General features: G+C 40.5%; 1 protein-coding gene across 7 annotated transcripts in view; it reads left to right on the top strand.

Moving 5' to 3' along the window:
• PHLDB2 (pleckstrin homology like domain family B member 2) overlaps window positions 1-21,796 on the top strand; it is a 116,040-nt gene that overhangs the window by 90,245 nt on the left and 3,999 nt on the right. For 4 of the 7 annotated variants that reach the window (XM_062623952.1, XM_062623955.1, XM_062623953.1 and 1 more), the window contains 11 exons: window positions 475-630; window positions 1,368-1,478; window positions 2,635-2,724; window positions 5,830-5,973; window positions 6,776-6,949; window positions 7,645-7,785; window positions 8,340-8,439; window positions 16,168-16,375; window positions 17,950-18,040; window positions 18,485-18,631; window positions 21,321-21,540. In XM_062623952.1, the coding sequence (XP_062479936.1) occupies window positions 475-630; window positions 1,368-1,478; window positions 2,635-2,724; window positions 5,830-5,973; window positions 6,776-6,949; window positions 7,645-7,785; window positions 8,340-8,439; window positions 16,168-16,375; window positions 17,950-18,040; window positions 18,485-18,631; window positions 21,321-21,540 (1,582 nt within the window). The remainder of the gene's footprint in view (window positions 1-474; window positions 631-1,367; window positions 1,479-2,634; window positions 2,725-5,829; window positions 5,974-6,775; window positions 6,950-7,644; window positions 7,786-8,339; window positions 8,440-16,167; window positions 16,376-17,949; window positions 18,041-18,484; window positions 18,632-21,320; window positions 21,541-21,796) is intronic. The other 3 variants (XM_062623956.1, XM_062623957.1, XM_062623958.1) reach the window with 2 other exon arrangements.

Below are 21,796 nucleotides of genomic sequence, written 5' to 3' on the forward strand. Positions count from 1 at the left end.
GGCAGCACACTTGCTACTTGGTTCAGGAAGCCGTTGCCTACAGCAAGAACAATTCTCCTACAAATCTTATGCTGCTGAGTAGGATACTTGTGAAGGTTACAGCAAGGTGGAAGGTGTCCCTGCCCATGGCAGAGGGGTTGGAACTGGATGAGCTTTAAGGTGCCTTCAACCCAAACCATTCTGTGATTCTATGATTTAATTTATTTATTGTTTCCCTGGTGGACAGAGCTGTATAGAATGGAGCTCAATTCTTGTTCCCTAGCACATCTCACGCAGAATATATAGCACTTTGTGAGCTCGACTAGCCCTATTTGCTCTCTTATGGTGACAGTAGATCATTAAAAGCATTCAGTTCCTGTTTGAACATGTTGCTTGAGGTATGTAAATACCGTTTCAGACTGGGGTTTTGTGTTTGTAAGCATCTCTACTCCGGTTTCAGTGAAAGCATGGTTTTGTTTTATCTTTTTGTGTCAGGATGCTGATCTTTTGGACATAGAAAGCAAACACTTTGAAGATCTGGAATTTCAGCAGCTTGAACATGAGAGCAGGTTAGATGAAGAGAAAGAAAATCTGACACAACAGCTCCTGCATGAAGTGGCCGAGTATCAGCGCAGCATTGTCAGCAGAAAGGTAAAAGCACTGACACTCAGCTCATATGTTGTTTGTTGTGTAGCATAAAGGAGATGGAGTGGATCTTTAACCTGCCCATCTGTAAGAAATGATGCAAAAGTTTCCTCTTTGGAAAAGCTTTCGAAGCAGAGCTAAGGTGATGGACTGGTAATGCCACATAGACCAAACCATGCACTTCTCCGAAAGGAAGTAAATGAAATCCATGCTCTGCTTTTATATTTGCATGTAAAAACTAAACCCTTTTATTTGCTACGGAAGGTACCAAAGCATTGGGTTTTCTGCTTTATGAGAAGAGATCTGTACAGTCTGGACAAAACCACAGTTATTTTATGCTCATGACTGGTGTTGATGTTAAATGATTTTGTTAACAATAGAGCAGCAAATTAAGAAGACACCTTGATTTTTAACATCAGTCCCATCTCAACCAATTAAATACCAGTGTTTCGGAGATCAGAAGTTGCATTTTTAAACCGGTTCTCTTCAGTATATGGATGCTATTTACCATATTATCAAAAGATACATGCAACTGTGCCTTTGTTCTGTCTCTTGAATAAATTGTCTCTTTACTAAATCTTATTTAATTATCTCCTTTGGAGCGGCGAGCTGCCTTGTAAAACCTTATTTTCCTACTCCTTCACTCATATGAATGAGTGAACTCATGAATAGAATCCTTGCTGCAGGTTGTCTTGTGCTTTGAAAATGAAACCTAAGTTGTGCTGGTTTTCGTTTTATATTAGGAAAAGATATCTGCTCTCAAGAAACAAGCAAATCATATTGTCCAACAAGCACAAAGAGAACAAGATCATTTTGTAAAAGAGAAAAACAACTTAATAATGATGCTGCAAAGAGTAAGTATTTGTTGCCTGTCAAATATTTTGGCGTGTAATAAAAGAGCTTTCAATGGAATAAAAGAATGTGAAGCACAATAAAAGCATCAGTTATAGAATCATCGAATAGTCAGGGTTGGAAAGGACCTTAAGATCATCTAGTTCCACCCCCCCCCGCCATGGGCAGGGAGACCTCCCACTAAAGCATGGCACCCAAGGCTCTGTCCAACCTTCTTTATGCAGAAGCTAGCAAGTAACTAATAATGTGATAGATGTTTGTATTCATTAACCTTTAAAAAAAAAGAAATCTTTTGTGATTTATCAGCAGATTTACAGTGATAAAAGTTAGTGGCATTTGATAATCAAGAGGGTTTTAGAGGTGCCCTCCTTCCAATGGAGTCCCCCAGAGGCACCCACCCCGGTGCCGAAGCTAGAAGCCTATGCTCCGGGTATGGCTGCTCAAAGCATGCACAGTGTGTTCAGAGTTTTGGCGTGTAATAGTCCATCCCAGGGGACAAGATGAGATACTTAACATCTTGTAACAGCTGGTTAGTAAGAAGCTGGCACTAACCTTTTGTGTCCATTTTACATTTTGCTTTAAATCGGAAGAGATTTGTAGTGATAGAGATTGTAGTGACAGGACAAGGGGTAACAGGTTAAAACTTAAACAGGGGAAGTTTAGATTGGATATAAGGAGGAAATTCTTTCCTGTGAGGGTGATGAGGCACTGGAATGGGTTGCCCAGGGAGGCTGTGAATGCTCCATCCCTGGCAGTGTTCAAGGCCAGGTTGGACAGAGCCTTGGGTGCCATGGTTTAGTGTGAGGTGTCCCTGCCCATGGCAGGGGGGTTGGAACTGGGTGATCTTAAGGTCCTTTCCAACCCGAACTATTCTATGATTCTAAGAGGAAACCATGTTTGGTTCATTAAGCACAATGAGCCTATTTGGTTTGGCTGTGGTTATTACATAAATTCCTTTACTAGCTTTTGAAAACAGACCTTCTGTACCTCTACTTTGTTGTTCAGTTACACAGCAAATGGAGGAAGTTGAAGCTCTGTGGTGCCGTTTCTACCCTTCTATTTCAGCGTGTTTCTTTACATGGTTACAAAGGTGGCTAATGTTTATTTTCAGTACGTGGCTGTTTGGTTTTAGCGTGAAATGCCTCTTTTTCTTAACAGGAAAAAGAGAATCTCTGTAATCTGGAAAAGAAATATTCCACACTTTCCGGAGGAAAGGGATTTCCTGTCAGTCCCAATAGTCTAAAAGAGGTAAAGAGATTCACTGCTTTTGACTTTGCCATAACTAACTTTCAACAGCGTTTCATGTGAAAGCACTTGAGTACTTAGTGGAGTCCTATTAATACAGTTTTCTGAGATGTGATGAAATTACTTTGTAAAGCTATTCATGGAAGTCCAAATGCATGGAGGAGCAAAAATAGCTTCCCTTGAACTTTTCCCAGATGTGATTGGCATTGCCTTCATCTCTTGCTCTGGAAAAATGATCGCTTTTGTATGTGTGTCTAATTTTCTCAAAATAGACAATTTAATCTCATTGGAGTGAAGAAGAATGAGGTCCAAAAATAACTCTGTTCAAATATGAATACAGTGCAGTCTTATTTTTGCACTGTAGATTTTATCATTGCTTCCCTTCCCTTTATTCTAAGGCTCTGCAGTAAAGCATGACAAGTGTATGTTTTGATCTTTATAAAAAGCATTGAATTAAAGACTTCAAGCTATTGTGGTTATAAGATACCTATTTAGCTATTTATTCAACTGTTTTGAATAGTTGAATAGTGGCAAATGTAGCATTTAAAGTACACTGACAGGTTTCTATGGCTGATACTTTAACTTCTGCTTAAGAGGTTTGACTGGACTTGCCAGATCTGCTTGTAGGAAAGCCCTGCCACATGTAATGATGTAGGTGTCACTGTGGGAAGTCAGGCTCTTGAAGTCTAAAGCAACCACATGTCCTTTCAGCACCTGGAAAGTGTGATCTTGCTTGTTTGGCCTCCAGGTTCCTGGTGTGCAGTTCCGCATGCCAGCGGGGCTGAGCACCCTTCCTCACTGCAACCCGCATTGCAGATGCTTAGACTTTCAGTATCCTTGGTTGTGTTTCAACTTGGCCCAGTGCATCTGGAAAGTCTGAGCATTTGGGTGGTTTTGTTTGGGTTTTGGTGGTTTTTTTTCTCATTTTGAGATGGATCTGTTTATTTTCTCACTAGATAGTGGGTTCTATCTCTGATTTTTATCTTCGTATCCACGTAATGGTTTGTTTAATCACAGGTATTTCAATATGCACCTACATTAAGTAAGCCTGGCACTCTTTTTAATGAAATGGATTATTCAGCGGTGTCATTCTGTTCACTGCAGTGAGGTCAGTTAGGACTTAGTCCAAGGCAAACAGGAGAAGGAATAGCCAGGTGTTATATTTGTTTCAGTCCAGTTTAATTCTAATCCAACTGTTCTGGCACCTTTAGAAGTCAGGCACCAAACGGTACACAGCTTAAACAGACTGCCTGCACGCAGAAGTTAATTTCACCATGGGGTTGCTCACACATCCCAGGCCCCTCTTCACCAGAGCACGCATTTCTAACTCTCTTCCACCCATCATGAAGCTTACTGCCTGCATATGCAGTAATAGAGAGTAACGGCCTCTAACAGAGTAACTCTCTAATAGAGAGTAACTATCCTCTTTAGGCAGGATAGTTACCCCAGTACTTACATAAAGTGAGGAAAATCAGTGCTGTTTCGAAGTTCAGCATTGACAAAATTACTTGGATGCCTAATCTGATTTGAAACTGTTTATTCATCTAATGTAGCAGGGGCAGGGGCATGTGATAATGCACAACACTGTCATTTATTGTTTGCCTTTTCGTTTTAACTCCATGGTGAATGCCCACTGGGGCTGTGAGTCTGAACTGAATGTTTTTCATCAAATGGTGCAAGTGCTTTTATCCTCCGTAAAAAATGAATACAGTATTGCATTCATAGACTTGCTAAATTTTGGTTACTGATACGTACACCAGATGCTTAAGCAAGCTTTATACTTCATTTTGCCATAATATGGCCACATGTTTTGAGAGGTCAACTTTAGTGTCCTTACCCTTCTCATTTGATAGTTCATCAAATAATATCAGAGTTAAGATGTGTCTCCTATTTTTAGAGTGCTGTGCTCACAGTTTGATACCTCATTTTCCAGAATTGGTTATCTGCTTGAAACGGCTGATAAAGCTTGAAATAACTGATAAAGTACACTGAAAATTGTGCTAATAGATAGCAGGGTTAGTACTTTTTCCCACCTTTCCTTCTATGATCATTATTAAGTTATCCATTTTTTAAAAGAAGCAATACTATAGCAGTCCGTGGCTTCTCTTATTGAATTACTGAAGTATACTTACTGGAAGTCAGTGTGGTGGTATAATAATAGAAACACAGCCCCTTTGAAACCTTCTGAATTTAAAAGCAACTTAACCATCTTGATTTAAAAAATGAGCTTATTTCTCTCTAATTTTAATGACATTGCTTCAACAGTGATTTATTCTTCCTTTTGCATAGCCTTGTTTTCTATGGATAAAAAGTTAGGATACTTGGCATTTTAGTCTGGCATCCTATACCACACGGATTAGAATCCATGTTTTATTTTTTAGATAACATTTGTTCAGTTAACATCAAAGCAATGCAATAATTGTACTCTGTCATTATGTCTCAAATCTGCATGCATAATACTCTCTGCAGGCAGAAGCACACTGATTGCTGTGCGTGCTGTTCCTCAGTCCATTTGCAGTGGCTGTGGGGCTAACTCTAACAGCATCTTACCTGTCTCCTGGTAAGACCTAGAAGTTCAAAGTGACTTCCAGACAATACAAATGGAAGGTGCTGTGTCAGTATAATTTATAGAATAGCAACGGCTGGTCCTTAGGCAAGTTCTTCCCAGTTCTGTTAGTTATTTGGTTTACTCAAACTAGCTTAATAGCTAGGTGAGAAACAAGTTATTTTACTTAAACATGGACAAAAAAAAGGTGAAGAAATAAGATAGGTGAATGAAATTAGTTCTTTTTCCCCCAGTCTGCTTTCCCAAGAAAGAGCAGCATACATCATTTCTAAAGGGATTTACATTTTGGTCACTTCATGTACATTTGCTTTTTGGTTACTTACTCCACATGTTTTTTGGAATTAAATGGAGAACACTTTTCCATACCCAAGTATTCAACATTTGAAGAGCTTGATGATAATTTTATGATGATGAAGTATTTCAATGTTAACAAATATTTTGGCTGTATCACTCTAAACTAACTTTCATCGTACTGGATACATTAATACTCTTGCACGTCTTTTGGCTTTTGCTCCTTTTAACTTCTCAATTCCTCCTTTTAGGGTTATATCAGTGTAAGTGAAATTAGTGAGCTGTATGGCAATTCCACGAGTATACCCCCTTCCACTCAGCCCCCCACAGATGCTGACGCAGTTGCCACTGAGCCTTCCACGGCTGTGCTGACGAGCCAGCCACAAAATAAAGAGGTTTGTTTGAGAGACATTTCCCTTTGTTTGCATTGTTCTTTCATGGCTGCCTTTTTCTTTTCTTTATATTCTTTTTTTTTTGGTAATTTGACATGTAATAAACTGACCCTAAGGCAAAGTGCCTCCTGCCAGTTACCAGGTCAGATAACAGTATAAGAGTAAAGGTGAAGGGCTGCTCCAGTTGGGAAGTGTCCTTGGTGATGTAGACGGGACTCTGAAGGCCGAAATCCTGAATGGTTATGACCCAAGCAGCAATAAGGGACAATCTTTACCTGTCAAACACTATAATATAATGCACCTGTAGTAAATGCTCTCTGGAGTCCATGGGTGTTCATTTTATATGTTCTGTAGCTTTATTTTCCTTTTTCTTTTTTTCCTGTGAGGTGGTAGAAGTATATCTTGAATATCTGTGGGAAATGGGTAGCTTCCAACTTAGCTATTCCACGGAGTCTGTCCAGTCTGTGTCTTCTAGCTTATTCTCTCTCTTCCCCATCCTTTGTGATGTTTTTGCCTATGTAATGACTACAGCAAACTTTAAATGAATCCCCTTTGAAAGGAGTGGAATAACCTTATGAATGTAAACCCACCTTTGTGTTGCAATAAGGCAGCTACTGGTTTAGAATTTGGCATTTCTGCGCTGCTTCTGGTAGCTCAATATGCCTTGAGAGTTGCAATACAACAATACCTCCTTCCCTGCTAAACGCTCCAACAACAGTGCTAAAACTGCAGCTTGTATGTGCCGTATCTTTTGAGCAATTCCAAAAAGAAAACTCTGTGTGTAATTTCTCTTTTTTCTATAAAGCTAAGATCACCTCTCTGTTCTGGATTTGTGTTTCCTCACTCTCTTTCTCCTCGCTCTATTGCTCAACTTCCATCAGTCCATTGGCCTGAGGTCATGGCTACTCATGTAGATCCTATTCCTTTATCTGACACACCTCCACCTCTGCCAGCTAAGAAACACCGCAGGCAACAACAGGTAACAGATTCAAAGCTGATAACTTGGGATTGTTGTGTGTGTTTGTTATGGTGGCCGTGAGGTTTATTTACATGGGAAGTTTTTAGTGGTAATGATAGATTATAAGTTGATAGTGCTTGCAGAGTGTTGCACTTAAAGGCACTGCTCACTTAAAAATCAACACAATGCATTATAGAATCTCACTGAACTAAGCTTCTCCTTATCTAAACAACCCAGAGGCAAATATTAATCTTTAGGAGCCACTGTAACTGTCAGAAGACTTGCAGCAATAAAGTACAAGTGACTGTGTTTGAAAGGCCTAAATTAAGTTTTCCTAGGCATTTGAACAATGCCTCTCAAAAGCTATATTGTTTTTAAGCCACCAAACTATTAGAGGTGAATAAATGTTTCTCTTTGTAATTGGATAACACTTGTACACTAGACTTGAGGGGTTTTGGGGGGTTCTTTTTTAGTTTACGTTAAAATTCACAAAATATGCCCGTGGATTTCATGTATTTTCTTAATCAGCATGGTTTTAATGCAACATTAGTAGAAATCTTGCAAAGCATCGTGAAACAGGAGGTACTCTGTATTTTAGAGTTTATTCTCTCCAGTGAAGCTCCCAGCCTGTCACCAAACAGTATATTCTATATAGTGCATCACTGAGCAAGTAGGTCAGTTCGTATTGTCAAAACTGTAACAAATTACATTTGAAGCATTTCAGAAACCTGGAAGAGCGCAAGAAGCAGCACAGGGAAGGCATGTACATGAGTGATACTTTACCTCGCAAGAAAACGACCCCAACCGTATCACCGCACTTCAATAGCTCTACGCTTGGACGAAACGTTGCATCTAAAGTACGTAGCTGCATAATACTAATAGCCTTCCAGTGTCTATGTAAAAATCCCTTTATTATGTCAGAGGTAATGCTTATAGCGGTTCCCAACCCGATTCACATCTGAAATTGCCTTTGAAAGAACTTCAGGTTTATTAATGCATGGAAATAGACATAAAGCCTTCCATACGTCCAGCCTTTATTCTGACCTCTGGAAATGCAGTGCTGTAGTACAGTCATCATAAATGCATGGTCATTGTCCCAAAGATTGTATTTTCAGGCTAGTTTCAGTTGATTCTAGAGACACAACAGGTTGTAGTCCTTCTTACCGAAAGCCTTGAAATAGTAAAGATAAGGTTATGTATAAAGTGAAAACACTCTTTATTTGTGGCATGCTAAATCAACAAGCAGCAGGAAGGTGAAGATACTTTGCCTAACAGAGACTGCACGCAACTAAAATACCCATGGCTGATGAATGTGGCACAGCGTTGATACCCGTGACAAAGCAAGTTTAAAGGAATAAAAAAAAGATCTTGAGATGTAGTTTTAAGCACGCATTTGCACAATTTCCTGCAGGGCCATTTACCATTAGGACAGAGCAACAGCTGTGGGAGTGTCCTCCCTCACTGCCTGGCAACCATGACCAAAGAGTCAGAGTCGAGACGGATGCACAAAGGTAAGACCTTTGCATTTGATTCATTCTGTTTAAAGCCAGTGTTCAGTTCTTCATGAGATAAGCCTGAAACTGGTGTTGCTATAAGCGACAGGGCTGTAAATTAGAAGTTTACTTCTTACTGGAAAAAAGCAAGTTCTAAATATGATTTTCAGATATTGCCAAAATAAGATGTTAAGATTACGAGGTAGATGCACATCTGGTTTTGAAGCCTATGGTCACCAAATATCTAGTAAGCAAGAAGAGTATATTAAAAAAACCACACATTGGTTAAGTAGGTAATTCCTGTGAGTGATTTTTGAGGCAATATATTACATGTGGCTTTCTTGTGGGGTTGGTTTTGGCTTTTGGGTGGTTTGGTTTGGTTTTTTTATCCTTTTCATGTTGTGATCATACAAATTGTTTTTCATAGGTATGTGTTTTTGCCAGGACAAATTCCCCAGAAATACCTCTGAGAATCTCTTAACTGCAGTGTTATAAGTGATCTTGAATATCTGGGCTACAAAATAGGAAAGGAGAGAGGTGTTCTGTCATGGCTAAATGGCTTTACTTTTGTCAGAGGGACATAGCGATGATGAATCCAAAAGAAAGTTGCATCTTTGAAACATGATCTTGGAGGCTAGGGGATTCTGTGTCTGTTCATTTGTCAACTTGAGTCGATCCGTCTAATTACTGCTTTAATGAGATGTATTAGTCATAAGTGTCCCATCTTCAAATGGAGTTGCTCCTCAGTGCCATCTGTCAGTTTGTTTTGTTTCTGGCATCTGTGTCATTGTTACCAATGTAAGTGCAAGACCAAGAGGTCCTTGTGTAGAATTGCACTGACTAAGCCTGAGCTGAGATAGCATCCGTCCTGTTGTTACGGGACTTGCCAGAGCTAGCAGCTGTTAAAGGTCAAAGAGAAGGGCTGAGGTCAGCCTTATGCAACAAGATGACTCAATGCAAGGATAGAACAAGCTTGTTGAGAACGGATCATGACTTACTGCATTCACTTTATAGAGCTGTTCCAGTTGTGATTGTTGGTTTTAGCTTTAGTTACGCAGCAGGCCTTCCACGAGCCTACCATGTCGTGGCTCACTTATCTTGAAGTATTTCAGATGTGATACAAAAGGAGCTTCATAGTCAGCTTGAAAAGCTGCTTTGATGTTTTGTGTGCGCAAGGGTGGAATAGCTTCGTTCAGACTAATCGTTATGCTGTTGTGTAGAAAGCACTTTGTTTCAGTTTGAAAATCAGTGAGGATGTTTTGGCTAAACTTTGATGGCAAGAGATCAAGTGCTTAAAATTGGAAATACTCTTGTAAAGGGGTTGCAGGAGAGTGTTAGTGTGTGACTTCTAATTATAAAGTGTTACCAAACCTAGCGCAAAGGCAAGAGTTTTCAGCATAAATCAACCCGTTTTAATGCTTAATCTTTTACCACCATGCAGTTAAGTCAATTGGCAGAGTAGAGTCAGATTTTTTTGTCCCGAGAGTGAGAAAGAAAGAAGTGCAGTATCACAAACCAAAACCAAGTAATGGTCTGACAAAGAAGAGCAGCAGGGGAGAATGAAAGAGATTTATTCATTAAGGCACTTGGCATGGTACTACTCATACGCTGTGAGGAACCACGTCTGCTACACTGCCTGCCATACCGGTGACCATTATTTTTTGAGAGATTCAATAGTTTAAATGGAAATACTGAATTAAGAAGAGAGCCTTAAGGGACTGATTTGTACTGTGAGAGGACAGTTCTAGATGCCCTTCATCAGCTTTGCCAAAGGGAAATAATGCTGCTGGCTTTACTTGAACTGTCACAGGACTTGCAAAGTAAGAGACAGAGTCAAAATACAAAGGATACAGGAATGCAAGGATTGTTTGTGTCTTGACTACCTCTCCTAGTAGTTAGCGAAGGATTTACTCCCTTTGTGTTCAATATGGACCTCTCTGAATGTATTGCAGTTGGAAGAGCTAGAAGAGTGTAACTGCTTTCTCTTGCTCTGAAGTACCATGTTTCTACGCTGGGGAAAGCTCCTCGGTGTTGGTAACACACCACAGAAGTTTTTACAGAGCTGTATCTGCAGTGCAGAGCAGAACTTGGCAAGGACAGAAGTGTCCAAGTTGGATGGTTATACAGTCCAGCTATACAGAAGGGATAGAGAAACTGCTTCAGGCACCTTTCATTCTTATAGGCACAGCCTTAATGAATGTTGTGATACAAGGACAGAAGGGACCGAGTTCAACTAGGTGTGATTTCTGGTTTCTCCTGGCACCTCATACCTATGCCTATTACATGGAGGAAAAACAAGCTTCAAAGTCATGAGCAAAGAAAGTGCATTTCTGTGGGACAGTGAGATTTGGGAAATATTTTGAACCTGGTGTATTTAATCATACTACACATTGAATTGACTGTCTGGAATTTTATGTGGCTTCCACTAAACTCAGCTCAACTTGAGTCTGTGTAACTAAGATTGATTTCAGCAGGCACCCTTAAATATATCATTGAAAACAAAGCCAAACATCAGTCAGTGGACATTCTTGGTGATGCTCCTTTATTCTATCACTCTGTGATAAATGGTTATGATATAATAAATACACTGTAATTCTTACAAGAGCATCTTTGGGGTACATCAGGTTTGCCTTTTTGGGCTAAGTATTTCGAGGAGTAAGATTTTCTACCAGATCAGTGGAATTCTGCAAATGTATGGATACTGCTTATGCTGATAAATAATGCTTATTTCTCTTTATTCTCCAAAAATTAGTTATTCACCTAAAAAGGGTGATGAAGAGAGAAAAAGTGTTCTCAACTTGTCATGTGTACTAAGACACTGCTTGCTCTCCTTGTGTTTCTTTTCCCATTTGACAGGTCTTTCACTCCCTCAGTTTTCTGTGTTCAAGGTGATGTATTGCAAATACATAGAATCATAGGGTTGGAAAGGACCTTAGGATCATCCAGTTCCAGCCCCCTGCCATGGGCAGGGATACCTCACACTAAACCATGGCACACAAGGCTTTGTCCAACCTGGCCTTGAACACCGCCAGGGATGGAGCATTCACAACCTCCCTGGGCAACCCCTTCCAGTGCCTCACCACCCTAACAGTAAAGAACTTCTTCCTTATATCCAATCTAAACTTCCCCTGTTTAAGTTTGAACCCCTTACCCCTTGTCCTGTCACTACGGTCTCTAATAAATAGTCCATCCCCAGCATCCCTATAGCCCCCCTTCAGATACCGGATGATGATTGTATTGCAAATACATGATGATTGCAAATACATCGTGATGTATTTGACCCCTCTGATGACGGGGGGGTTTTGGGTTACTGACACCTTGAGCATACAGCTGCAGTAGGTGCACTGGAGCTGGGTGTACTCAGGCACAGAGGAGAGCCAAGGTATCATGAGATAAATGCCATTTCATCAACCCAGTCTGGAGCACTGGCTACTGCACGGCATCCCACAGACCGCTGTGCAAAGAGGATGATGTGCTCCTGAAGCAGTATTAGTAGCTTACTGTGTTCCTACAGGGTTTAAAAGCATTGAGCAAGCTTTTAGGCCAGATGTTCAGGTGTGTGCGTATAGATGTGAAAACAAGTATATTCAGTGGTGCCTGGAGGAAGTGGCAGCTCAGCCAGTTTAAAGATGCTGCCTGAGGATTATCACTGACTAGTAATGGTCTAAAAGGAGATTTCTCTAAGATGCTCTCTACAGTTTTAACTCTTTCAGTCCGAGAAGGTAAACATAAAAGTCTGGGCTGAAAAATTCCAAGTTAAAGTCAGGGATTTAGTAACAGCCACTTGAATCTGAACATGGATTTCGACCTCATTTCCTTTGTGCAGGAGTAAGCAGTGTCTGGGAATAAACCTTAGGCTGGTTTCAGTAGGAAGTCTTTCATAGGTGTGTAAGTACTAAATGGTCTTTATTCCAGGATTACCAAAACTGTGTGTAGTCAGTCATGTGAGTTCAAGACTTGCCCTTGAAAGAAACAGTCACTGTCAGTAATCATAGCCTGAGTTAAGAGCAACTTAGGGCATGTTGAAGAGGGCACATCCTTGATATAAATCATTAGTGGGAAAAGCTATGTCTTAGCAGTCATTCCTGAGGTATTTCTGAAGGACTGTGTTTATCAAGTCACCTTCTGTGTACATGCCTTTGTAAGCAAACCATGGGCTGTTTGGTACAATCTAGGCACCTCTGCACAGATTTAAACTTGGCCCTAGGAAGATCATACAGGTGCTGGGTGCCAGAAGCTTGTGCAGCGACAGGCGGGAGCAAGGAGGGAGTGCTATCCAGTTCAGTCCCATTGATTGAGGATGGAATCCAGAAGGGAAGCGGGAATGGTTAGCTGGGAGTTAAGATAATAAGGCCAGACACAACATTGGGAACACAACTGCTGGGACAGAGAAGTCAGGTACCAGCATGATGGTTATTTGTATTCTCTCTAAGTTCTATAGAAAAACAGTATACTGAGGGCAAGGTACATACATACAAACAAATTATAAGGGATTTTTGAAGCAGTTTGCTTTTTTGTTTATTTTTTCCCCCTTTTTTTCCCCTCTTTCTCTTCTCGAACTCAGGAAAAGCCAGAAAAGGTATGAGAACATCCCTTCATCTGGCTGTATCTGTCGCTGCCATGATTGCATCAGCACTGTCAAGTAGTTCCCAAAATCAAGGAAAACTTTAATAACTTAAATAACGATAATGTGTCAAAAAGCCTTTTTTTTCCTGCTGTCAAATAACCTGTCACAACACCACTTGTGATTAATGCTAATATCTGCAGAGCTACAGCTTTGTGCAGGCCTAATTTTTCGCTTCTTTGCTCATAGCCATCCAAGTAGAGCAGAAAACGTAGAAGTCTTTGCAGATCTGTGGGTGACGATGACAGGGTAGACAGACATGGGCTTCCTACTTGGACATGTTTCCATACAAAGGATGTATCTTGACATATTAATGTCAATCTCTTGAGAAAAAATGGAAATAAAAGAAAATGTACTGTGATTTTTTTAATGAAATACTGATTTGGGGGTTTTTATAACATACTTGACAGTGCCACTTCCAATAGCAGCATTCAGCTATAGGTTTCTATAGACCTATATAGGTCAACTATATAGGTCTGAGCCCACCATACTTTTGTGGTAGTGTATCTGTTTTCTATGATTTTGCAATAACTCTCTTGGAATATATATACATATATATTCATGATATGGCTTTATGGATATTTTCAATATTTTGCTCAACAGTATGGCTGTTTGCAGTGTTACATTTACTGCTTTACTACAGAGAATGCAAGAAACGTTTTAGCTCTTGTATCAGCTTAGACTCGGCTGATACAAGTCTTGGCTTGTGGGATGCTTTTAGTGAAGTGATGGATGAGAAGCCTAATATTGTTAGGTGTGTGTTCTGTGAACGGGCACCTGAGCAGTTAAAAACTCCCTATGCAACAGATTGTGCCTGTGCAATGTGTAGGTGGGATTGTAAGAGAAGCAGGTCAGTTGCAAGGCTTGTCGGTGCCAGTACGTAGCTGATCCTGAGCTTTAACCTGCTTGTTGCTTACAACATGATGGGAAGATGAGAACATCAAATTATGCTTTGGTTTTGTGAATGCATCTTGTTTTGCAGCCTGACGACTGTATTTTTCTGGCAGTGGTTAGTTATGCTTGCGTGATTACATCAATTTAACTGATGTTTTACTTAAAAATGGGTCCTTTATGTAAGGTTGACTTTCCTTTAGGAGAGTGTTTGTAAAACTCTTATGTTTCTCTGTGCCTTTTAGATGGGTTTATTTTTCAGTGAAATATAAGGTATGCGATTCAGATTCGAATAGGAAAGGTTTTGCAAAGGGCTCAACAGCAAAACATGAATTTGAATGAAGTTCTTTCAGTCATTTATTGTTTTCCCTTTCTCTTTCCATAATGAATAATTGATAACCATTTCACAGGAGCAATTAGTCATTCCAAAGGTTCCAGTATGAAAGGTAATTGCTTTTCTGCAATAACAGCAGCATTTGCCATAATAATGGGGGGCAAAACCCAAACTGCACATGTGAATCAGTAACACCTGTGTTGTGTGAGGCTATTATCTGCAACTGCTGAGCTGTATTTGTGTCCCTTTTGTCTCTTTGACTAATTGGTGCAATTGAACTTTGACTGAAATTTAATGTTCTTCCAAATGGCAAGTAAAGTCCTATTAGTTCCTTAGAAACCAGCTTTAAGGTGTGTGAGAAATCTTTGTATGGTAGGGAGGAAAGCGAGGAGCAAAGAGGAAACTATCTGCCTTGGAAAAGCTTGCAGGGCCTGATTTCCATCAGAATATGCCTTAATTATTCAGCTTCAGTCATGCTTTTCAGGTACCTTTTGGAGAATATTATAGCCTTTCCAAGGTATAACTGCAATTGTCAGCTCCCTGAACTGGGATACTCCCCACTCCAGCATGGCAAAATATACTGAACAGTAACCTTGTATGTGCAGACAGAGAGTGGGAATAAGGCAGGAAAACATTCCTGCTTTAAGCATGTTTTCTTAACGTTGGTGTCTTAACGGTGCCTAGTAAAAGTTTTTATCTGGTTTCTGCTGCATTTGTCCGTTTGTCTGCATTTTTTTCTGTATCTTAAATATGGGAAATGTCACTGGCTGTCCTCCTGTATGAATGGGAGGTTTTCACGCTCTCTTAACAGTCCTTCCTAATCTCCAATTGTGCCACCAGCTCAGATTCTGCTTCAGGAATATGCAGAGTATTTTAACCCTGACTGAGTATCAGAACTGTGAGAAAGTCTCACTGCTTGCATCCACTGAAGGAAAAGGTGAGCAGCGCAGTCGCATCTGTAATCAGATCGAACAGGCCTCAAAAGGGCACTGTAAACTGACTTCAGCTGTTCATTATACTTTCCTCTGCATCTGGCAAGCTCAACAACTTCTCTGCAAGTCAATATAAATACTGCTGCATTATTTAGGAAGAGCAATGGGGACATGAGATAGAAATAAATCTGAACAGTTTTTGAAGGGAGACATAGCCAAAGCTCCCTGTGTTCAAGGAGGATGGCTTTTCAGAAGGGGTGACTTTGTGGGCAAATAACAGCACAAAGAGCTTAAATGCTGCATAAAGCTGCTTTTTCTTTACACACGTTGAGCTATAGGGATCTGCTTCAATCACGTGCGGTGAATTGCAGTTGTGAAGCTCCAGTGAAGTACCTCTACACTAGTAACATCACTATGTCACATATAATAGTCACGTCACTATGATGATGTGACAGCCTGTATTATTTCAGCTGAAACTAAAAGCCCAATTTGCAGCTACCAGAAGGCAAAGTTCCCCAAAGAGACAAAAAATAATCCACATTCAGTAAAATCAACCAAACAAGTGCTCAAGGACATTGAATATCAGGACTTTTTCTCTCTTTAATCAGTGTCCGTTCTTCTAGACCCCTGAATTAAGCTGCATTGCTTTCCAGATTAGGGCTAATTTTCTATTTCAAATTACAATTATATTCATGCAAATTAGATTTCCATACTGTACGTAGGAACGTATATACATTGAAAAGTCATCCGTACTAATCTGCCTGTATCTGTGCCCGTCATAGATAAAACAGTTATTTAAAGGTTTGATTTTGGTTATGATTAACAGTAATATTGTAGTCCCTTGGTCACAGTGCTGATAAGACCGAGGCGATGCTCAGGATGCTTGTGCTGCTAACGTGTTACGTTTGTGTCACAACATTTCTGGGTAAAACGTTCACACAAAGTGCTTCCTGTGCATTGTGCAGGGTACAATCATCATCGCGTCTGTGAAAACCAAAGGCAGAAGTCTCCCGAATTCTACAGCAGGACAGCATCCGAATCAAACGTGTACTTGAACAGTTTCCATTACCCAGACCGCAGTTACAAGGACCACACCTTTGATACATTAAGCTTAGACAGTTCTGACAGCATGGAGACAAGCATATCGGCGTGCTCACCAGATAACATTTCCAGGTAAATCATCTTTCTTTCTGATCCAATGGCCATAGGGTTACAATGGAAAAAAGAGAGTATATACAAGTTGATGCTATGATAATGTGAATGCTGCTGCCTGGTTAAGAAAATATACGATCATTAGACAAGCACCATGTTTAGTAGTTGGAGAGCCCTTCATAATCAGGTTTAACTATCCTCTCACGTTGTTATTTAAAGATGGAAAATGAAAATACCACATAATGTTGAAGGCCACAGAGAAATCAGTGTCAGTCCTGAACAGAAATCATGAAGCTGTCAATGCTCTTTCCCAAGTGGGTGATACCTGAGCTTCCTTCCCTGGTCACTAAAGGAAAGGAATTCCCTGTGATAGGCAACTTCTCAAAGACATCTGCCGGTGATGAAGAGCACTTGTCCTGCAAGTCCAGCATGTTAACCTACTAGAGCCGTATGCTGAAACACATAGGGCTCCTCCGATGGTCTTTTTTGCCCTTTCTTTTTCCTGGATCACTAATAATGACGATATGACAATGAAAGGCTTATGGCCCTCAGCTGCTTTTCTCATCCTCAGAGGCTGACGGCTCCAACACTGTGCCTCAGATAGGAGAAGCATCAATGATCTGTGTTAAAAAAGAAGTCCAGTTGAGTCTCAGTATTGTTTGCAAACAGTTTTCTTCTGACAGCCTGGTTTTAATGCTAGTACTTTCATTTCTGCTCACAGTCCTCCCCCAGCCATTTCAGAAGCATAAGTGGAGGCTGATAATCAAGTACAACATTGTCACGGCATTAAGAACCCCTGTGAAACACAAGGATGGCTTTTCTGGCTAGCATGTTGTGTTTCATTCAGCATCTGTTTCCTGTAACAGGGTATCAGCCCACTGATTTCCTCTTGTAGTCTTTGTCACTGCAATGTGGACTGCATTAGGACTCAGGGTTGGAGGATTTTTGCTTTAGATACACAGTGGGCAAGCTTCTGATAGCTGGAGACAGTCTGGGAATTAACTCTGGGCAGTGATTTGACATGGCAGTGGTTGAAATCTGTCTCTCTTTGACTTGCCTCTCTGACCATTCTGGAGGAATATAGCATGTGTCTGAGCCACCTCGGGGCCATCCTGTAAGTGGGATCTCCAGCCCAGGACAGGGGAGCCCTGACAGATGATGAATTTCAGTGGTGTCGTTTGCTCTTCTGTCTGCCTCTGCTCTTCTACAGCTTCCAGCCAGTGATGGCTGGAAAGAAAAATAAACCCTAAAGCAATCAAAAATACCCAGAAAAGGACCCATTACAACAGTTCAGTTTCTTACGATTCAAACTTTGGTGAGAGAAGAAAAGAGTCTGTGATGATTTTGTTGATAAAACATAGAAGATAAGCAGTTAGTTTTCCTTGACAAAAATTCCCTTAAGCAACATTAATTCTGATTAGTCTCGATGGTGTTCAAGAACCTTTTCTAGCCATATCAGACTTTACAGTGCCTACTGCACTGAACTGAATGAAAACAGGATCAACTCCATTCTTAAACTGTCTTGTGTTGGATCATATGTCTTTAAATACCAAGTATTCTTTTAAATAACTCAGCTTTTTGGGGGTTTTATGCAGTGCCAGCACTTCAAATGTTGCGAGAATAGAAGAGATGGAGCGACTTCTGAAACAAGCGCACGCTGAGAAGACTAGGCTGCTTGAGAGCAGGGTAAGCATAATTTGTGAGTAAAACCAAGAGTGGGCCTGTTAGAGAATATCCTCCTAAATGCAACACTGGACCCTAAACAGTTTACACCTCATAGACACCTAAAAAATTACTTCTCTCCCCTTAGTTTGGTCTGGTTTCACCCTCATAGTACATCTCTGAGCCCACATGCAATAGCTGCTATCCATAATAGGTGAGTTGATAGCAAAATCCCATCAGCAGCTAGGTCAACACTGCTGCCACATCTGTAGGAGAGCTGCTTAAGAAGAACCTTCATTTCTGGAGGGGTGATATTTGCAATTCTGATTCCAATTCTCGGTCCACTTGGCTGGATGTATATTTCTGACTACTTAAGAGGCAAAAAGGTATTTAGTCCTAGGTTAGAAAATACATTACCAGCTATAGTTTGACATATAATTGAAGTTCTCTGTGTGCTGTGGCATTTAGGAACGGGAGATGGAAGCTAAAAAACGAGCTCTGGAGGAAGAGAAGCGCCGCAGAGAGCAACTGGAGAAAAGACTGGAAGAAGAAACTAGCCAGAGGCAAAAATTAATTGAAAAGGAAGTCAAAATACGTGAGAAACAAAGAGCACAGGTGAGATGCGCTGACATGAAATGTTGACGTGCAAGAGTTCCCCTTGATATACAGAAGGGACTAAGTGTATTTCTGCCAATGGTAAACAGAACTGCTTTCAGTTGAATACATGGATTTAGTATTTCTGACGTGTAACTGTGCTGCTTAAAGTATGTTTGGGCTTAGATAGATCATTAGGGACTGTAGTGATAGGACAAGGGGTAACGGGTTAAAACTTAAACAGGGGAAGTTTAGATTGGATCTAAGGAGGAAGTTCTTTCCTGTTAGGGTGGTGAGGCACTGGAATGGGTTGCCCAGGGACGTTGTGAATGCTCCATCCCTGGCAGTGCTCAAGGCCAGGTTGGACAGACCCTTGGGTGCCACGGTTTAGTGTGAGGTGTCCCTGCCCATGGCAGGGGGGTTGGAACTGGATGATCTTAAGGTCCTTTTCAAACCTAGCTATTCTATGATTCTATGAATATAATAGATATCTATTTAGCATCTTACATCTGAAGTATAAGTAGTAGTCCCTATGAGGTTTGTTACTGAGTATGGGCAGAGGAGAATTTTTTAGCCTCAACAAGAGAAATTTGTGTGTTATTTTCTATAAGCGATTGGTGGTTGTTTTCTTTTAATAAATAAAATATCTTGAATTGTCGCCTCCAAATATTTGACTGAAAAAAACACTGATAAAGAGGCTTTTCCAGTTCCACATCTACTGTAGAAAGGACGTAGGTTTTCTTCTGTTACTTGGACTACACCACATGAGAAACACTATTTATTTAGAACAGTGTCCTACATCTCCTTGCTTCTGGTTAGAATTTAAAGGTATCTTGAGCTTTCTTTAGGCTTACAGGTCTTACCTATTTGTTTATTCCACCACAACTAAGAAGATCTACATGGTATAGCAAATAGACTAGGTAGTCATTTTATCATTGGTATAGTATAGCAAGACAATGCCTCCATCTTAATACACATATCTGCGTGTGGAAGATTCCATATCATATTTTAATATCTTTGTTTTTATCTGTTCTGCCTTTACTACCTTTTGTTTCATGAGTTGTTATTATATTTTTTAAGGCAAGTTCCTACTTAACTTGCTTTTCTAGATCACAGTAAATAGATAACACTAAATCAGAACAATAGGACAACCCCCAAAGGAACTTTAAGCTGTTTCTGGCTAAATATATCCATTCTTTTGTTTTTCTATGAAATGGAATTGCCAAATATAAAATGTTCACGTGTACTTTACTTTTTTCTAAGAAATTTTAATGACAACTCAAGTATGGTGTAACCAATGATGCAATGCTTGTATCTTTATCCCAAATCGGAGCGTGCATGTGTTGTAATAGAATGCCCTATCACTTACTGCTAATTGGCAGTCTTGGCAGAGAGGATGAGGATTGAATCGGCAGGAAGACAAAACGCATCTGTCAGAAATGACTGGGGTATTTTGTTAACTTTTTTCTCTCCTTTGTACAGTGAGCCCCCCTTTTTTTACCTTCTCCAGCACTTCCTGACACTTAGAAATGTAAACTAGGGGAAGGAGCGCCAGCTTTGTACTTGCCAAAGCTGATGCCAACTTTTATCATACAGAGGTATGGATTTTAGAAGGGTGCTGAGAGTTCTTGCAGGCAATGCAGCTCCCATTGCGTCAAGAGGTTCTTGAGAATGCAGTGAGGGAAAGTCCCTTTGATTTGTGACTCACAGTGGGATTTAGCAGGCTAACTTTAGGCATGGAGCAGGGGCAGATTAGATTCTCCAGGTCAGTGACTTTCTCTGGAGTCAGGGGGAAGAGAGAGAGGGAGATGCTCCTTACATGGGTCATTCAAAGCACCTAAATTCAGGTTCTCTTCTGAGAAATCACCCTGTGATGCAGGAGACTTGTCTTCCATATTTAAAATGAAGGGGAAGTCTGTATAGACGGAAAACGAGCATATTCCCTGAGCTGGCCGAGTTCCCAAATCACTACCTCCTCCTGCTGGCGCTCCCAGCTGATGCTATCCAGGCTTGATGCAGAGCCTTGAACTGCAGTCAAGAATGAGGCACCGCTTCCTGTGCTGCTTCGCTGTCTCTCGCAGAGGGGTGCCCTTCAGCTCTGTGTGCTGAATTGCTGACTCTGTACTAGATACCCCGTTTAATTCATTCAGAAGAAACCAATTCCACTTCGTTCACAGAAATCTCTGTGAAACTAACCAGCAATTGCAACTCACTCGTTATGAACTGTTCTTCTAATAGCATCTTCTTGTCTTAGATTTGTATTATACTTCGCATGAAAATACATCTAGCAGTAAAATATTGAGATAGATACGTGTAGTGAGCATCTAGCCCAGAGAAATAAAGGGTTGGCTTAACATCATGCAGCTGTAGTTCTTGCGCTTCATCTAATGCAGCAACACACCTTTACAATTAATTAATGTTTTAATTCTAAAGCAAACTTTCTACGCTGTGGGCCCTGTTTTACCAGCTGATCAAGTGATGATTTCAAGAAACTCTTATGCTCTAATGCTTTTATGAAGCTATTCAACACGTTGTAAAGTTACAAGTTTTAAGGATTTGTCTTTTGAACAAAATCAGGGCTGCAGCAAAAGCTCTTTATTTTTCTTACATTTATTCTTAGAATCTGTGGGCAGCTTGTGGTTATGTCTGTGCAGCAGAAAGAGCAAAGACTTCTGTTAAAAGTAATAGCATTTTCTTCCCTTTACTGTAGGCCCGTCCCTTGACTCGCTATTTGCCCGTCAGGAAAGAAGACTTTGACCTACGAAGTCACATCGAAACAGCCGGTCACAACATAGAGACCTGTTACCATATCTCCCTCACAGAGAAGACCTGCCGAGGCTTTCTGATTAAGATGGGAGGAAAAATCAAAACCTGGAAAAAACGATGGTTTGTTTTTGACAGAAACAAGAGAACTTTTACTTATTATGCAGGTAGGTTGCAGGATCACTAGTGGGGTCCATCTGCCCCTCAGCTGATAAGACTAACATTTCCGTTTCATTGGGTGTTTCACGTGTATGCTTAGAACTTGTGCAATCCCTATCGGGTTCAATTGTAATGCCAAGTAAGGCAGAAACGAGCAGAACAGACAAAGGGAGAGATGTGGATAGGCAAGAGTTACAGATCATCAGGTCCCCAGTAGACAGAATAATGGCTCCGTATGATTTATTCTTAAATATTATATACTTT

Source organism: Pezoporus occidentalis, unplaced genomic scaffold (assembly GCF_034315485.1).
Source record: "Pezoporus occidentalis ecotype Australia unplaced genomic scaffold, CSIRO_AGI_Poc_V1 ctg26, whole genome shotgun sequence".
In the NCBI taxonomy this organism is placed as follows: domain Eukaryota; kingdom Metazoa; phylum Chordata; class Aves; order Psittaciformes; family Psittacidae; genus Pezoporus; species Pezoporus occidentalis.